This window comes from Diplotaxodon limnothrissa, linkage group LG3, assembly GCF_057381915.1.
Source record: "Diplotaxodon limnothrissa isolate DT_005_m linkage group LG3, D_limnothrissa_male_GT1.1, whole genome shotgun sequence".
In the NCBI taxonomy this organism is placed as follows: domain Eukaryota; kingdom Metazoa; phylum Chordata; class Actinopteri; order Cichliformes; family Cichlidae; genus Diplotaxodon; species Diplotaxodon limnothrissa.
In genome coordinates, this window is record NC_140598.1 from 17,076,125 (window position 1) to 17,092,908 (window position 16,784).

The 16,784-nt window shown below is 42.0% G+C and overlaps 1 protein-coding gene across 1 annotated transcript; it reads right to left on the minus strand.

Annotated features, from left to right (window-relative positions):
• Positions 1-235: 235 nt before the first annotated feature.
• Positions 236-1,792, minus strand: LOC146634710 (ladderlectin-like). The gene is made up of 6 exons (XM_085343527.1): positions 1,717-1,792; positions 1,569-1,619; positions 1,226-1,335; positions 987-1,121; positions 596-707; positions 236-306 (listed from the first exon to the last, which is right to left on the minus strand). The coding sequence occupies exons 1-6, from the start codon at positions 1,790-1,792 to the stop codon at positions 236-238; spliced, it is 555 nt and encodes a 184-aa protein (XP_085199653.1).
• Positions 1,793-16,784: the final 14,992 nt, after the last annotated feature.

Genomic DNA, 16,784 nt, shown 5'->3' on the forward strand with positions numbered 1-16,784 from the left:
AACAACAATTCATTCTGGGAAACAACGTTTTGCTAAAAGCATTCTTTCAAGTACACATGCAGTCTGCTCCTGTTAAAAGAGCAGCTCCAGTTTATGTCACTTGTCGCTTCATTCCTTATGCAGCATTACAGTAAAAGAAAAGAAGTAAATCAAATCAGAACCAGATTCTTATTGTGATACATTAGAGGATTTGCTCTGCCGTCAGGTAGGCCACGCCTTCACGAGAGCCCAGGAATCAGCAGATGGCCCTGACACAAATAAATGGGTATTGGCTGTCACATCTCCCATCATTCCAACACTTGCTTCCTGTAAGTACACAAAATCAGCATGAACTGAAATCACAATCACATGGAGAAATGATCACTGATCTAAATATGTTGTTCTTTATAACAACAGCACCTGACACATACATGTTTAGCATTGCATCAAAACACTATGTAAATAATTAATATGATGGAAAAATGTACTGCTGACATTTTTTCACTCATCACTGTTTGTCACATTAAATGCATAAAGATTATTTGGGGGATTCTGGGTATTGTTTCCTTTTTTCTTTAACATTTATAGTGCTCTTACATTGTACTTTTAGGTTTACCTGAAGAATTCACCATTAAGCAATGCTCGTTTCCCCCAACGTTGTTAGGTTCTCCGTGACACCACTGCGTAAATGTGAAATAGGTTCCATCAATCCAAAACCAGTAATTCTCCTAGAAAACAGAAAAACGTAGGCAAGAATATGTTCACAAATAAGCTACAGTTCCAAGTTCTAAATGTGCATGTAGATACAATAATATGAAGAAGGAATTTTAAAGTCTTGAATAATCAGATCCCATCTTAAAGACCTCCATATCTACTGCAGGTGGGAACTAATCCCTGAGCCTGGTTCTGCCTCAGGTTTCTTCCTGTTAAAAATTGTTTTTCTTCCCCACTGTCACCACGTGCTTGCTAATGGGGGAGGGTCCTCTGAATAATGATAAGTGATATACCTGTTGACCATCTGAGCCACCAACCCATGTTAGTCCACTTTCACGAGAGGCACTAGATATGACGGCTCGAATGAACTGGTACTCGTCGTTGCTGTTTACAGATGCCAGGTTTGCATTCAAGGACTGGCAGATTCGCTACAATGGAAATCAACAGACTGAGTTCATAGAAATGACAACGTAAACAGAAAGAGTTAAGATTGCACAAAGGATAAATGATAAATTCACATCACTGCTTTTACCTGCGCCTGAGCCCAAGTCATTTGACGGTTATCGTAGAGAAAGCATCGATTCCCATACTGAGTCCAGCCGCTTGGACAAGATGCTGCTCTCTTCTCAACATGATGTTCTGCTGAAGACAATCAAAGAATATTGAGCTACTTTACTGTGTCGGAAAAGTTTTTAAAATAAAAATTCATGAAAAATGTGTTTTTATCTGAGTGTTAAAGATGAACTTTTTAAAGCTATAAATGTACTTGTCCATCACACATGAAAACAAATTTATGAAAGCTGACGTAGGAAAGCTGATGTACTGATGATAAAAATGTGATTAGTTTTGGTTTCAAACCTGAAAAGTCCACTGACCTGCTGAAATTAATGCCTCTGTCCCATTACTGGCCACTTCATCTGGAAGTGCTAGACAACAGCAAATGTTGATTTTCATTATAATTTTCAGTTTAATATATTCATGCATAAGATGTATAGATGATGCTCAGTATACTGGAATACTCACCAGCAGCAGTGCCCAGAGCCACCATTGCGCAGAGAAGTGTAGACACAGTCAGCAGCTTCATGGTGATGTTTAGCATCTCTGTACAAATCAGAAAATTCAAAGTAGGTCGTTTATGAAAGAAAAGATAGACAATAATCTGACACTTCCCAGCAAGCATTTGATATAATACCTTATCTTCCCTGTTATCAGTGTCAGCTTGTAACTTCAGCCTTCAAGTGTGCAGGTGCTGAACCGAACACCAGCACTTATATACTGTTTCTGTACCTTCACTCAAAACCAAGAACAAACAGACTAAAATACACTGTTATTTATTTTAGCTCCATGCTTGCTGGCATTTCGCTTTATAACAATGGTTTTTACCTCCACCCAGATAAAATGTCACTGCTGTTTAATTTGTCATATTGACTGATGGTCAACACAGAGATACATAACCTCATCTTTGTGTCACACTGTTGTTTTGCATGGTGAAGGTAGCTGTCTTTTACTCATCATTATCCACACTAGATGAAATAAAACATGCCAACAGTGTGTTCCTTTGTTCTTCCCAGTAATGACTGGGGACACCCCTGAAATTGGGGAGCAACCTGAACAGTGATTTGGTGAACAGCCAATTGGAAAATGAGACAGAAAAGGACAGTTTAGAATGACTTCCATGTAAAATAAAAGTCATTAGATGATCTATTAGTACACCAACTATATACATTTCAAGTGTGCAAAGAAAGAAAAGAAAAGGAAATAAAATGGTCTCTCAAACCTTTTTGTAGAAGAACACAAAACCCAAGTCCTAACTCAAGCATGGAGCTTTAACAGCAGCCCAGAGGACTCGGCTGAAAACTGCTTGGAAACCAAAAACCTCTGTGAAACGGCGACAGAAGCATCTTTGTGCGTCTGCGGTTCATTAAGTACCTCCAGATTATGGCAAATGTCATCTTGATGATTTTCAAACTCAATATTGCCAAATAAAAAACCAAAAGGATATGGTTCAGTTGGACAACACACACACTTTCAGATTACCAGTCAGTGACATGCAGTAAACGGTGTGGGCTACAGTGTTGAAGACACAGCCACTGTGCATGATGCAGGCACTCAGGTGAGCTATTAAAATGTTAGCTTCTTATAGTTAGTAAAGCACAAGCTTTTGAAATAAGTGTTTCCTAGCTTTAGTGGTCTTTTGTGCTACTGAGCCACGTGTTTTCATTTAGTAGTCTTAGGCTACGTTCACACTGCAGGCGAAAGCGCATCAAATCCAACTTTTCTGACCCTCTGAGACCATCTATCCCATCATGGTGTGACGCAGTGAAGCTGTCACTAATGCACTAGTGCAGCCTGCCTCACTTTCCCTGTTGCAGTAATGTTGAACCAAGTCAGCGCACTTTGCTGAGCTGCACCTGTGCAGATGCAGCTGCAGCTGCAGTGTAATGATGCACTCAGGGAAAGACACTGACTGGCCCACACAGTTTATTAGCTGCACTCCTGCAGCAGCGCCCAGCTCGTCTACATGCGGCTCCAACCTTGTGTTTGCTCTCATTTATTTTTTCTGGGGTTTGGCAGCATGTTCATATTTCTAACTTGTGTAATTTTGACAGGATATATTTTTATGGAGAGCAAAATATTTAAAGTTTATTTTTTTAAGTTTATTTAATAATATTCCTGTCTTTTTTTAATTCATATATATGTTTAAAAACATTGTTTTAGTGTTCAATAAATGTTTATCTTGTGTGGCCCGCGACCTAAAGTGTGCCTTGACCTTTGGCCCCCTGTGCGATTGAGTTTGACACCCCTGACCCAGCACAACTGTTGGAACAATACAAGTAAGAATACAAGGCTTTAACTATGTCCTTATTGCAGCATTAATGAGCACAATAAAGCCAGCCTACTGATAAACATAAAGGCTGGTGAACAGATGATTTGTTTTTTTGTGAGACATAGAAAAGTTCTGGCTTCAGCGAACATGATTCAGGGTGAAAGGAGAAGACGTGGGTCAGGCAGCCAGGAGGAGCGGTGTGCCCAGAACCACACGAGGAACAGAATCAATCAATCAATCTTTATTTATAAAGCACTTTTCATACAGAGAAAATGTAGCACAAAGTGCTTTACATAGTTAGAGTGGCTCGTATTCTTGGGTAAGCCACCCCTGCTGATACACGTGTCCTTCAACATGCAAAGTGCTGCTCATTGCTACATATAACAATTCTGGTGTGTTTGGTCCATTTCTTGGTCTTGGCTGCCCAGCTTGGCCTTACCTTGGCCTCAGAAACATTTCACGTCAGAGAGTACACGCCTGTCACATGTACGCCTTTTACTAACACTCAACAACAGCCTTCAGTAATTCTATATACCTGAAGCTCTCACATGTACACAAGACTAGTAGGTCATCCTGAGTTCATCAATATATGTTCGTTTCATCTGTCTACAGTCTGTCTGTGTGTGTCTGTGCCTGTGGGAGGTTGTCTGTGTGTGTCTGTGGGAGGTTGTCTGTGTGTGTCTGTGGGAGGTTGTCTGTGTGTGTCTGTGGGAGGTTGTCTGTGTGTCGCACAGAGGCTGAAAGGACTTCATCCCAATAATGTGTTTGTTGACTGTTATTTCTAAAAGCTCTTTGTTTCTCTCACCTCATCCCCACCTGTGAAAAGATGACTGGATTTCCCAGAGTTCGTTCTGTTGGAGGTTTATTTCCTTCTGCTGCTGCTCAGAGATCATCAGAATCTATAAAGGCCTAAACTAACAAGCTTTTCCACTGGGACATTATTTTCAACAGACCTGAACAGAGTATAAGAGGACAAGAGAACATGAGTGTTTGTGTTCTACAAATAGAAGTGAAGCTCACACTGCAAACAAAGTTGTATAGAAAGATTTTCCATGTGGAAAATTATTGCTATTATTGCCAAATAGCATCTCTTGTCTGGAGAACAGGACTCGCTGAAACATTATCCAGAGCTTTTGCTGACACGACATGTTCCAAGTCAAAGTCAGCTTTGTTGTCAGAAACCATGTGTGCAGATAATACACAGGAACTGGAAACTACAGCCTGAGTGTTGCACTAGAACAACGTAAAAACAACATGAAAGATAAAAAGACTCTGAGTTTGAACGTTTGAAAAGAAATGAACTGTGGATTCATTTTAATTGTGAGAGAGCATAGCAACCAAAGATTCTGAAAGAAAAACACATTAGCAGGATTATGAATTGATTTACGTGCCATTGAGTGAAATAATAAATAGCCAATCATTCTGTCTCAACAGAATTTGGCTTTTCATGCTTTCCTCAGCTCCTCCCATCTCTATGTTCAGTCGTACTCACTGCCCATCATCCCAACTCCTGAGGGAAGAAACATAATCCTTGTAATTAGAAGGATGTGATCTCATAGTGTGGCTGTGGTTCAGAAGGGAGCACATCTATCAGTCTGCATGCCAAATATCCTCGGGCACGATGCTGACCCCAGGTTGTTCTCCACAGCCCACTGCAGTGTGAGTGTGGGATAGAAAGCACTTAAAGCTTAAGAGATAAGATAGAACTTTATTAATCCCTCAGGTGGGTTCCTCTGGGAAATTCAGTTTCCAAAAAAGCACAGCACCGACAGAAGTTACAGAGTTACAGAATATTATATATATATATATAATACACACACACACACACACACACATATATATAAATACAGAGACAATATAAATAAAATATACAAAGGGGATAAATAGAATAAATAGGAATAAAAATAAAAATACAAGTGAATTGCACATTTCGAGTATTGAGGTCTATTGCACCGTTGACTATTAGGAAAAGTATTGCACAGTGAGGTGAAGAGGCACTACAGCTTAGTTGTTCCCCCCTCCTTTGTCCTCCTGTTTCCCCTCCCTCTCCCCTCCAGAGAGGAGTTAAACAGTCTGATGGCGTGTGGGACAAAGGAGTTTTTAAGTCTGTTAGTTCTTGTCTTGGGGAGAAGCAACCTGTCACTGAACAGACTCTTCTGGTTGTTTATGGCCGTGTGCAGAGGATGCCCAGCATTGTTCATAATGTCCATCAGTTTCTTTAATGTCCTTTTCTCTGCCACTGTCACCAGAGTGTCCAGCTTCATGCCGACCACAGAGCTAGCCTTCCTGATCAGTTTCTCCAGCCTGCATGAGTCCTTCTTTGCTGTGCTGCTCCCCCAGCACACAGCATAGAAAAGTACTCCAGCAACCACCGACTGGTAAAACATCCTCAGGAGCTTGTGCCATTAATGAGGCGTGTTGTATAAAGTGGTGTGAGTGCTCAGGCAGAGTATAAACAAGCTGAATAAGAAATACTCAACTTCCACAAAATGACTACTACATAATTCATTCTAAAGTTCAGAAGCTATATCTGAATTCTGCACTTATATTCTAATCTCTCTGCCTTATTTAAACATCCACGTTTTCAAAAATCTGTGGTAACCTCAATTGTTTTAATAATACATGTCGATTAGCTCTCCATTGTGTAGCCCCTTAAAATACAGCTTATTTCAAACCGTCAATCCTTCCTCTTGGATGCAGGATTATATTCTGTAGGAAAGCTGAACAGATGTGGAAAAAGACCTTATTAACCTTGTTCAACTGACTAAACGCTGCAAGAACATCTTACTTTACTGGCTTGATTAGCAATGATAAGCACTATACGCACATCTCTGACTGCTTTGTCAAGGAGGGAGTGACAAAGCCGTCCTTCGGTGTAACCCGACCTCAGAAAAGAATCTCCACAAATATTTGCGTGCTCATACTCAAGCTTGATATATTACTCACTGTCTCGTGAAGGTCTGATGATCAGTGTGTCAACGTTTTAAAATTCTCTCCCAAGTTGTGCATTAAGGTGAGCCTGACTCTGTCTGGCTGGTACTCCTCAGATAATATCTGATGTTTAGATCATTTATGATGTTTGTGCTTAAATGGTTTTATTTCATATAAAAACCTACAGTTACAAGCAAAATAGAGTAGAAAGCATTCTGTTAGTTCAGGCTTATTAAAAGCAGAAGAAAATCCAAATCTCTGGTGTAATGCACACACTGCTTCAGTCCTTAAGCTGCAGAACAAAGGAGAGAATAAAAATGCAGACAAGTAGCGTCTGAGCCGATCACGTTCATCTGTAGTTCAGACATGTGGATTACAAACTGAGTTACAGGTGAACTGTTAGTTTGTTTCAGTGCTGGGATGATCACAGATTATGATAACGACAGATGGAGATTAGCATCATTCATATGAGAACAGGATCCAGATTTCCTCGCACACAGTGAGAGCGACGGTGATCATGACAATCAAAACAAAAGTAGTTTATCGAAGCAGCCGCTCAAAGACACGAAGAGAAGAAGAGCTTCATCTGTCAGTGTCTCACACACAGCAATGACTTCTGAACATTGATTTATGTGTCATTAGAAGTGACCGAGATGCAGGAGATAAACACAACGACAGCACAGAATGATTCTTTTCAATTTTTAATTCGGTTTTATCGCCACTTCACATAATAATACATGATTTACTCTGTGTGCTGGGATATGAGAATGTTTTCAAAGCCACCGTATCAGTTAAAGAACCACCTCTGCATCTGCTACCAACTCCTATTGAACAAACAAAGCTCAAGGTCATCACATTAACTAACAGCTGAGTGCTCTGCTGTGTGACTGAAACGTCTCGTTTTATTTCCAGTCTTCATTTCTGTTGCTTTATCCCACAAGTAGTCAGTAGGTATGCAGATTTTATTCCTCAGACTAACTGTGACAGTTCAGTGTAAACTGTTCTTTCAACATCAGGTTTAAACTTCAAAGAGAGACCATCATGTGTTGGAAATTTGGTAATTGAGTGTTGTGCAGTGAATTGTGCCTACAGTTTTGCAAAGTGTGTGTTACAAAATTGCAAACTGAGTGCAAAGCAGTTTTTGTGCTTTTAGTTTTGCAAACTCAGTGAGTGGTTTTGCTATAAGTCTGAATAGTTTTAGAAATTGTGCTGCAGGAATCACAGTTAGGGTTTAAGCATTCAGAAAAAACTGTAAAAGAGGAGATTCAGATTAGAGATCTCTGCTGCCACCTTCTGATGAAGACGCTTTGTTCTCCAAACAGAAGTAAAGCTGTGGCTGTGACTCAGTTCTTCCAGGTGATAAAGTATTTTTCATTTCTGTAGTTGGTACGTCGATATACTAAAGTAAATATTAATAATTCATTTTGGGGTTATGTCATATTTATTATTTGGGAATCTGCTACATTAAACATGGCCAAATATTCAAAGTGTGTGTGTGTGTGTGTGTGTGCGCGTGTGTGTGTGTGTGTGTGTGCGCGTGTGTGTGTGTGTGTGTGTGTGTGCGTGTGTGTGTGTGTGCGTGTGTGTGTGTGTGTGTGTGTGTGTGTGTGTGTGCAACCCACCCACCAAATTCAACACTGTGGACCTCCAGCCATCCTTTTAAAGCTCTTGTCCACTCCTTTCTCATTCAGTGTGACTGCTTTTGCGAGGCTGGTCTTAAAGGGTCTCTTGTGTCTGAGGAGAGGATGGTTGCTTCCCAAACATTAATGCAACGACAGCACTGCACTTGAGTTTTTTCTGGATGGATCAGAAGATTTGGATTTGCTCCCTTTGCCTTCATGTGAGCAAAGCTCCGTTAAATCTATTCTGAAGTTAGTCTCGTGATTTTTAAACATGGACTCATCAGGATTTGTTCAGTGCTGTAAGTGTGTCAGTCTGGTATTTGAATAGTTTTTGTGTGTCCTGTTGTTTGAATACTTATTTCAAAATCTGATATGGTCCAGAGCCTGCTGAGGTGATGTTCACTGTGAGAGGATGTGGAAGCGTTCTTAGTGGGAAAAGCACAACCAGAGGTGCTGAAGCTCTTCAGATCAAACTGACATTATTATTTCATCATGACTGGCTCCAGCTGAATTGCTGTTGGCTGTTCTTTGTCAGTCTGCGACTGACCTTTGACAACGTTTCTGTATTTTTCAAATGTAGAATTGAGCGTCTGTGGAGGGAGGTTTGGACAGGTGTGACACATTTACTATGATGTACTCACAGCTTGGAGGAAGATGGATTTCTCATCATCTCAGATACTCTTCATCTCTTCTGTGCCCAGCACTCCTTCCTCCCAAGTCTCAAGGTCGATTTCTTCTCTGTTGTCTGTCATGATACCCACCCAGGTGTTCTGGAGTCTCCACTGAAGGATGAAGATGTCGAATCTCTACACCTTGACATTGATCCCCTTGTGCCTTCATCTAGTTTTGGAAGAGACATTTCCTGGACCGCACTCTCACATGCTCTGTACCTACATCACCATCTCTGAGAGTCGCAGCTTGGCCCGTCACAGGGTGAAGTTATAAGAACGTCTTATTTTACCAAGTCCTCTCTCAGGTTCCTAAATCATTGATGGCATTGAGATAGTTTTTTACAATAATCTCTGCTTCTGTAATATAAGAACCTCTCCTGCTTTTAATGGTACTTTTCATTACTTCCTGGTGCATTCTCGTCCCAAACAGATGCTGACGAGCTGACACAGTCACATGGAAGAGGGAGAGAAATCTGACAAAACTAATGATTTCAGTGAACCTCATGTCTAACAATGACAGATGTATAAAATAAATAAAGATGAAAGTAACACGTCCTCTTTAGTTTTCTGTGTTACTAATACTCCACTGAACAATCAGATGTCTGAAGCTTCTCCTCTGGCAGGACAGGAGTGAGGCCTGGTCCTGTGAGCCGCTGTGAGGATGTACTCGGGGAAAGGTCACCGGCCTCAGGCTCTTCACCTTTTTAAAGACAAAGCAGTCATTTAGATAGAAGATTGGACAGTGTTCACCTGCACAAAGAGAAATTAAATTAAATGTAATTACTGACCAACACTCACAGTGTTTTCTACAGCTGTGGCCAAACATTTAGAGAACAACAAGTGTTGCTCTTCACACACTTTTAGATCTTTTTGTCAGATGTTTTCTGAAGGATAGAAACTTCTATGTTTCTACAGCATGTGATTGATTATATTTGCTCAGCTCTGAGTTCTAATTGTAGCTGATGTGAAATGACTGAACCATCCTAGTGACAGTTCTGGATCTTAGACTGTAGGATCCACAGGATCCACAGGACTGAAGAGTATCTGCTGCATTTACTCAAAGAGCTTCTGATGGTCCCGTTCAGCTCTTCCAGGTTCCCATCCCAGTGCTGAGGGAATGATCTGTATTCCTGACTGTGAGGAAGAGGCTGGGAACCCTGATTTCCATCCATAAATTCAATCACAGAAATCAGATTCGCTAACAGTCTGAATTTGGAGACCTGACCAGAGTCGGTGCTCAGCTCTGCTGGGTTCACGGAGGCTTGGAGGGTCACTGTCAGATGGTCCACTGGTGATTCTATTATTCCCACTATTCAAACTAAACCACAGCTGAGAGGAAAGAGTCTTGCACACGGTCACATGGTTTGTTTCTGATCTAGAAATAAGTTGATGAGCTCTGAGACTCGCTCATGTTTTCTCTTCTACGGAAACCTTAATATTAGCCATAGCAGACATGCTGGCACGTCTCAGGAGGAGGAGGGCACCAAATGCAGAGGTCAAAGGGGAGCTGAGGTATGTGTGTTTACCTGTGAGGTCACCAGGAGGAGGAGCTGGTGATGAAGAGCAGCCTGTGTGTATATACAGTATAAAGTATTTAGTGTGTATTCAGCCCTGAGGAAGATGAAGGTGCAGCTTTGCTTTGGCCTTCCTCTGCTAACAGCTAACTAACCTCAGCCAGATGTTAAGCAGCTGTTTCTGTCACATTAGAAGTTTATAATGATGATGACCCCGAGCGTGTTTCTGCTGTTCTGATGGATCTCCACGGAGCATCCTGACACATGTTAGCTTCATGTGGGTCAAAGGTCAAAGCTGCTGACTGTCAGGAAGCTTCAGAGAAGCATTAACTTGGCCTCCAGTAACGCTGTGAGGAACCTTGGAGTCATTTTTGACCAGGACATGTCCTTCAATGCACATATTAAACAAATATGTAAGACTGCTTTCTTCCATTTGTGCAACATCTCTAAAATTAGAAATATCCTGTCTCAGAGTGACGCTGAAAAACTAGTTCATGCATTTATTACTTCCAGGCTGGACGACTGTAATTCATTATTATCAGGATGTCCAAAAAACTCGCTGAAAAGCCTTCAGCTAATCCAAAATGCTGCAGCAAGAGTCCTGACAGGGACTAGAAAGAGAGAGCATATTTCTCCTGTTTTGGCTTCCTGTTAAATCCAGAATTGAATTCAAAATCCTGCTCCTCACATACAAGGTCTTAAATAATCAGGCCCCATCTTATCTTAATGACCTTGTAGTACCATATCACCCTATTAGAGCACTTCGCTCTCGCTCTGCAGGCCTACTTGTTGTTCCTAGAGTATTTAAAAGTAGAATGGGAGGCAGAGCCTTCAGTTTTCAGGCCCCTCTTCTGTGGAACCAGCTTCCAGTTTGGATTCAGGAGACAGACACTATCTCTACTTTTAAGATTAGGCTTCAAACTTTCCTTTTTGCTAAAGCATATAGTTAGGGCTGGACCAGGTGACCCTGAATCCTCCCTTAGTTATGCTGCAATAGATGTAGGCTGCCGGGGGATTCCCATGATGCATTGAGTTTTTCCTTTCCAGTCACCTTTCTCACTCACTATGTATTAACAGACCTCTCTGCATTGAATCATATCTGTTATTAACCTCTGTCTCTCTTCCACAGCATGTCTTTATCCTGTCTTCCTTCTCTCACCCCAACCGGTCGCAGCAGATGGCCCCGCCCCTCCCTGAGCTTGGTTCTGCCGGAGGTTTCTTCCTGTTAAAAGGGAGTTTTTCCTTCCCACTGTCGCCAAAGTGCTTGCTCATAGGGGGTCATATGATTGTTGGGTTTTTCTCTGTATCTATGAAGCGCCTTGAGGCGACTTTTGTTGTGATTTGGCGCTATATAAATAAAATTGAATTGAATTGAATCAGACAAAACATCATGAAACACCCCTCTGACCTCAGAGCTCCAATCAGAGCAGGAACGAGCCATGATGGAGGCCCTGAGGCCACACCCACACTTCCTGTCAGTCACTCTGATTGACAACTAACTCCATCATGTGATCCTCAGCTTCCATCGTGTCTGTGAAGGTTCAGTCATCCAGGTCATCGTAGTCTAAGGAGCTTGGAAAGAAAAGCGTCTGGACTTCTTAAGTTGCTTGAAGACGTTTCACCTCTCATCCGAGAAGCTTCTTCAGTTCTAAGGGTCAATGGTGGGGCCCACCATTGACCCTTAGAACTGAAGAAGCTTCTCAGAAAAGCATTTCTCTGTGCAATGAAACTCTTTCTTTGCTGTCCACACACAGATGCACGCTAATAAATACAAATAGAACAAGATAAGATACAAATACTATGAATAAATGAGTGGAGACTAAATGTAAGTGTGAGGTAGATGTATGTGCAAAGGAGCTGTGAGCTTGATATGAAAGATGACCTGATGTGCAAACATTACTGTTAAAACAGGTCAGCTGTCCAAGAGTCTGACAGCAGTGGGAAGAAGGAGTTGTTGAGTCTGGATGTTCTGGATTTTGAACTTCTGAACCTTCGTTCTGAGGGTAGAAGTGTGAACAGCCGTGTTGGGGGGATGTGGGGTCTTTGAGGATGGAGGCAGCTCTCCTCTGGACTCTGCGATGGTGGATGCAGAGGGCAGCGGGGTCCTGATCATCTTCTCTGCAGGCGTTTGGTCCATAGCAGTAGTGCTGCCGTACCATGCAGTGATGCAGCTGGTCAGTGTGCTCTCCACAGTGCAGCTGTAGAAGCTGCTGAGGATCTTGGGAATGAGTTTGTGAGGGACGACTGTATTGAAGGCGGAGCTATAATCAACAAAAAGCACCCTGAGGTCTTTGTTTTCCAGGTGGGAGAGGGAGTAGTGAGGGGCAGCAGCGATGGCGTCTGACGTGGACCTATTGGGCCGGTAGGCAGACTGCAGGGGGTCCAGAGTGTCTGGGATGTTGCTCTGGATGTAGGCCAGCACCACTCTCTCAAAGCACTTTGCAATGATGGGAGTCAGTGCGACTGGTCTGCAGGCGTTTAGTGGCTGGGCTTTTCTTGGGGAGGGGCATGATGGTTGTGGTCTTGAAGCATGTGGGGATAGTGCTCTGTGCGGGAGTCAAGTTGTTAAATGTTGTCATTGTGTTACTTAAGTTTGTAAGTCTTGGTTCAAGCAGCCTGATCAAAGACGTTCCTTTGTCTCTGACCACCTCTCCAGCCAGTTTGTTGGTGGGGAGGCTGCAGTGTTTTGTTATAGGCTCATCTATGTGAGGGCTCTGTTTGCTGCTTAGTAAGCTTCCTGCTTTATCATCCTTTGTGGGCAGGAGGTCACACAAACGCACCCCAAACACACACACACACATAGGGCCTTATGTTTGTTGACCATAGGGGGGTTACAATGGGTGGTGCTTGTGTGTACTGTAACTGTGTTCAGTAAAAGGTCGTCTGTGGGTGGATTCAGTGCTTTCCTGACACACCGAGCGGTCCTCCCTTGCTAGCAAGTAAAAGCTGTTCGTCTTGTTTCCGTTAACAGGAACAAGTTTGTAAACCAGCGGGGCCTGTGGAAGCACAGACACAACACTCTGGCTGAGGAAAGGTTGAAGATGGAGGTGAGAACGTGGACTAACTCTGAATGCAGAGCTGGCTTGGAGCTGTGGAGACTTACTGAGGAGTAAAGTGGACATGAAGGAGTCACAGAGGGAGGAGGAGGTGAACAGTGATGTTTGTTAGACATGATCAGACTGAAGAGGGAACATAAGAAGAGTTTCATGCTGGATTTGAACAGGACAGGAAGATAAGCTCCGCCCAGCAGCTGAGTCCTCTCTGCTCACACTGGTGTTGGACTGCAACATCAGGGAGTCTGCTTCCACATCTGGTTTCCACAGCTGGAGGAAGCTGTCCCACGAGCACGCCTACGCCCCTCTGTCATTACTGAAGTAGTGATGGTGTTTAATCAGTGTGAGACTGTTTCACTGGTCCAAGCAGAGATTTACATAAATGAGCTTTTATGAGTTCTTATATTATCTGATCAGGCCGTTTGCTCCTGTTAAAGAGAAATGTGCATCGAACGTTGTGGGTATTCATGAGTCTAACAGTTTAAACCTGTGTGTGACGTTGTGTCCTTGAACGGCCCTGACAGACGGCTGTAGTCCATAATATTAATGTTTCCTGCTGACTGAAATAAGCAGCTGAGCTCTGTGAGGGCAGAGCTGCTGCTAACAGGTGAGTCTGTTACCTGGACTGGACTGAGTGAGCTGCTGTGTCACAGCTTTATCAGTGACACACTCAGCATGTGTGTGTGTGATATGTCACAGTGCTTGAAACACACATGAAAATATATTAAAGGTTGAATCTTTGTTCTTTTGGTTTGTGGAACAAAAATCAGCAACGAAGAAACGTTAGCGTAAAACTTGGTGTAGAAGTGCAACAAACGTAAGCCGGCTCATTTGATGCTGTGACGCTTGAAAAGGATTTGCGCACCTACATCATTATTTACGGTTTAAATTGTGCTGCCTTCAGGTGCACCTGGTAAATTCAGGAATCTCTACTCCAAACCACAGCAGTTAGTCAGTTAGTTAGTCACACAGTCAGTTAGCTTTGTATAAACACACGTGTTAGAAATGTTCTTCAATCAGCTCTTTTTACTCTCATTTCACAGCCAGTACTTTTTTACTTTTACTTGAGTAAAGAGGCTGAATTAGTACCTGGAGTATTTTTAACAGTAGTACTTCTACTTCAGTACAGACTGTGTGTACTTTTACCACCTGTGTCTGAGACCTCCTTCAGGGTCCACCTGAAGCTCTCAAGCTGTGTCCCAATTCAGGGTCTGCACGCTTGAAGTACGCATTTTAAGTGCGGTTACGTCACCGCCACACGACGACGGCTGTCCCAATCGAAGTGTACTTCAAATGCAATACTCCAAATGCGCCGTCGATTTCCCCAAATATCAAGCGTGATCCGGTGCACGCTTTGTGGTCCCATATATCCCACAATTCATAGCGCGGCGGTGGGTGTGGATAATTTTGCTGCAAAATACGGCAGGGAATACGCAAGGGATCGGCCGAAGAGGTTTTTTTTTTTTCCAAACTTTATTGAACTTATAAAGCGAACAGTCAGTCATTCCAGTTCAGTTTGTACAGTAGACATACAAGGCAAATAAGAGTAACAATATACAGCACAATGAAATAAGAAGGATAAATAAATAAAGGATAAAAAAGGAAAAAAGGGGGGGGATGTGACAGACTTCATCACAACTTTGTACTTGAAAGTTGTGACAGCTCATTCGTTAAACATTTCTGGATGAACTTCAATCAATGATAAACCTTTTTTATTGGAAGTTAATTTAAGAGAGTTTAAGTAATATTCAATTTCAATCAAAAACAAATTAAATGATGGGGTTGAGTTTTGAAATTTACATTTATGTATGTGGAATTTCCCTAATAAGATGGAGCGGCCGAAGAGTGAACTGTCAAAAGTACTGAATATGACGTCACTTATTTATGTGCGAATGTTTAATAATTAAAGTCAGTCATATATCCACAAACACAACAAGCTGAAAGTCAGTGATATATGTATATGTATGATATATGTATGTGTATGATATATGTATATGTATGATATATGTATGTGTATGATATATGTATGTGTATGATATATGTATATGTATGATATATGTATATGTATGATATATGTATGTGTATGATTGTGACGGAGTCACCCCGTCCCAAGCCGCCGACAGCTGATCTGGGCGCATACACGCACCACCACCATTAGTTTTTACAATTACCGGGGCTGCGCGGCTTTTCGGCGACCGGGCAGATAAACAAAAAGGGGTGAGAGGTATAGTTTGAGCAGCGCAGAAGGTGGCCAACGTATTTTCCCACTTACCTTCCATAAAGCCGGTCGCGGAGACTCGCTATGATCGCCGAATTATACGGGGGTTATGCAAGCCGATGGTATGGGGTTCCGGGGTTTAAATAGTGGGTTCGCGCGCGCTTGAAGAGTCACGTGAACTGCATTATTCTTTTGGTTTGTTTGGTGTTATTGTGAAACACTGTAGGCTGCCGGGAAGTGGCCATAAATGTCTGTATATACATATATGTATTGTAGGACTACAGCAGGAAATAAGCTGAGGGGGAAAGACGGTTTGATAATAATAAAGAGATGACTATTACGCCTAGTGGGAGGGGCTATGGGGTATAAGAGAAGGCGGTCAGGGCCCACCTGTGGCTTTTGGCTTTCTTTCCAGTGAGCTGTTACAGAGAGGGTAACATGCAGACTGTGTTTTGTATATAGATGTTTGTTTGTGCTGACTTAAGTCAGTTCTATTTTCTTTGTAAATAACTTTTTGTGCACCTGGGAGGCCGGCAAAATAAATAAATTATCCACACTGAATGCTTTCCGACTACGCCTGTATTTGTTCGGGAGAAGTTTAGGAGAGGACCCCGCGACAATGATATATGTATGTGTATGATATATGTATATGTATGATATATGTATAGCCTTTGAATTGGGACAGCCTTCGTCGCGTCGCTTTGATGTAATCGGCCTTAAAATGCGGCCTTTAAGGCTGCAGACCCTGAATTGGGATTAATTGAATAACTTATTTAAGGTCTGGGCAAAAATCACCTCCATGCGAGAGTTCTAAGAATAAAACCACTGCTGACCAAGAACACCACAAAGGCTCATCTCACATTTGCCATAAAACATGTAGTTTATCCCCGAGGTAAGGAACGCCAGGACTGCCATAATGAATCAATTAAATACACCATATTTAATTACATAAATATTTACAACACATGTAATTAATTAATTATTGACACATTTGATTAATTATTGACATATTTAATTAATTAATAACACATTTAAATAATTATTGACAGTTTTAATTAATTATTTAATGATTTATTTATTTAAGTACTTGTTGGGTCTAAACTCAGACCCCGCTGTATCTAAGACTTATTCCCATGAAAGAAAAGCAAGGCAACAACGTTCGATTTCTTGCGCAAGGGAGGCCTCTCGTCTGTGACCAGTGTAACCAACTTTAAGGTATAAAGGTGAATTACAGCACAATAATTACTTGGGCTCG

Excerpts from the sequence above, each read along its gene's own strand:
- LOC146634710 (XM_085343527.1), bottom strand. The coding sequence starts at position 1,792 with ATGCTAAACATCACCATGAAGCTGCTGACTGTGTCTACACTTCTCTGC. Across the intron at positions 1,620-1,716 it reads GGCTCTGGGCACTGCTGCTG|CACTTCCAGATGAAGTGGCC; the intron begins GTGAGTATTCCA and ends GCTGTTGTCTAG. Across the intron at positions 1,336-1,568 it reads AGAGGCATTAATTTCAGCAG|CAGAACATCATGTTGAGAAG; the intron begins GTCAGTGGACTT and ends GATTGTCTTCAG.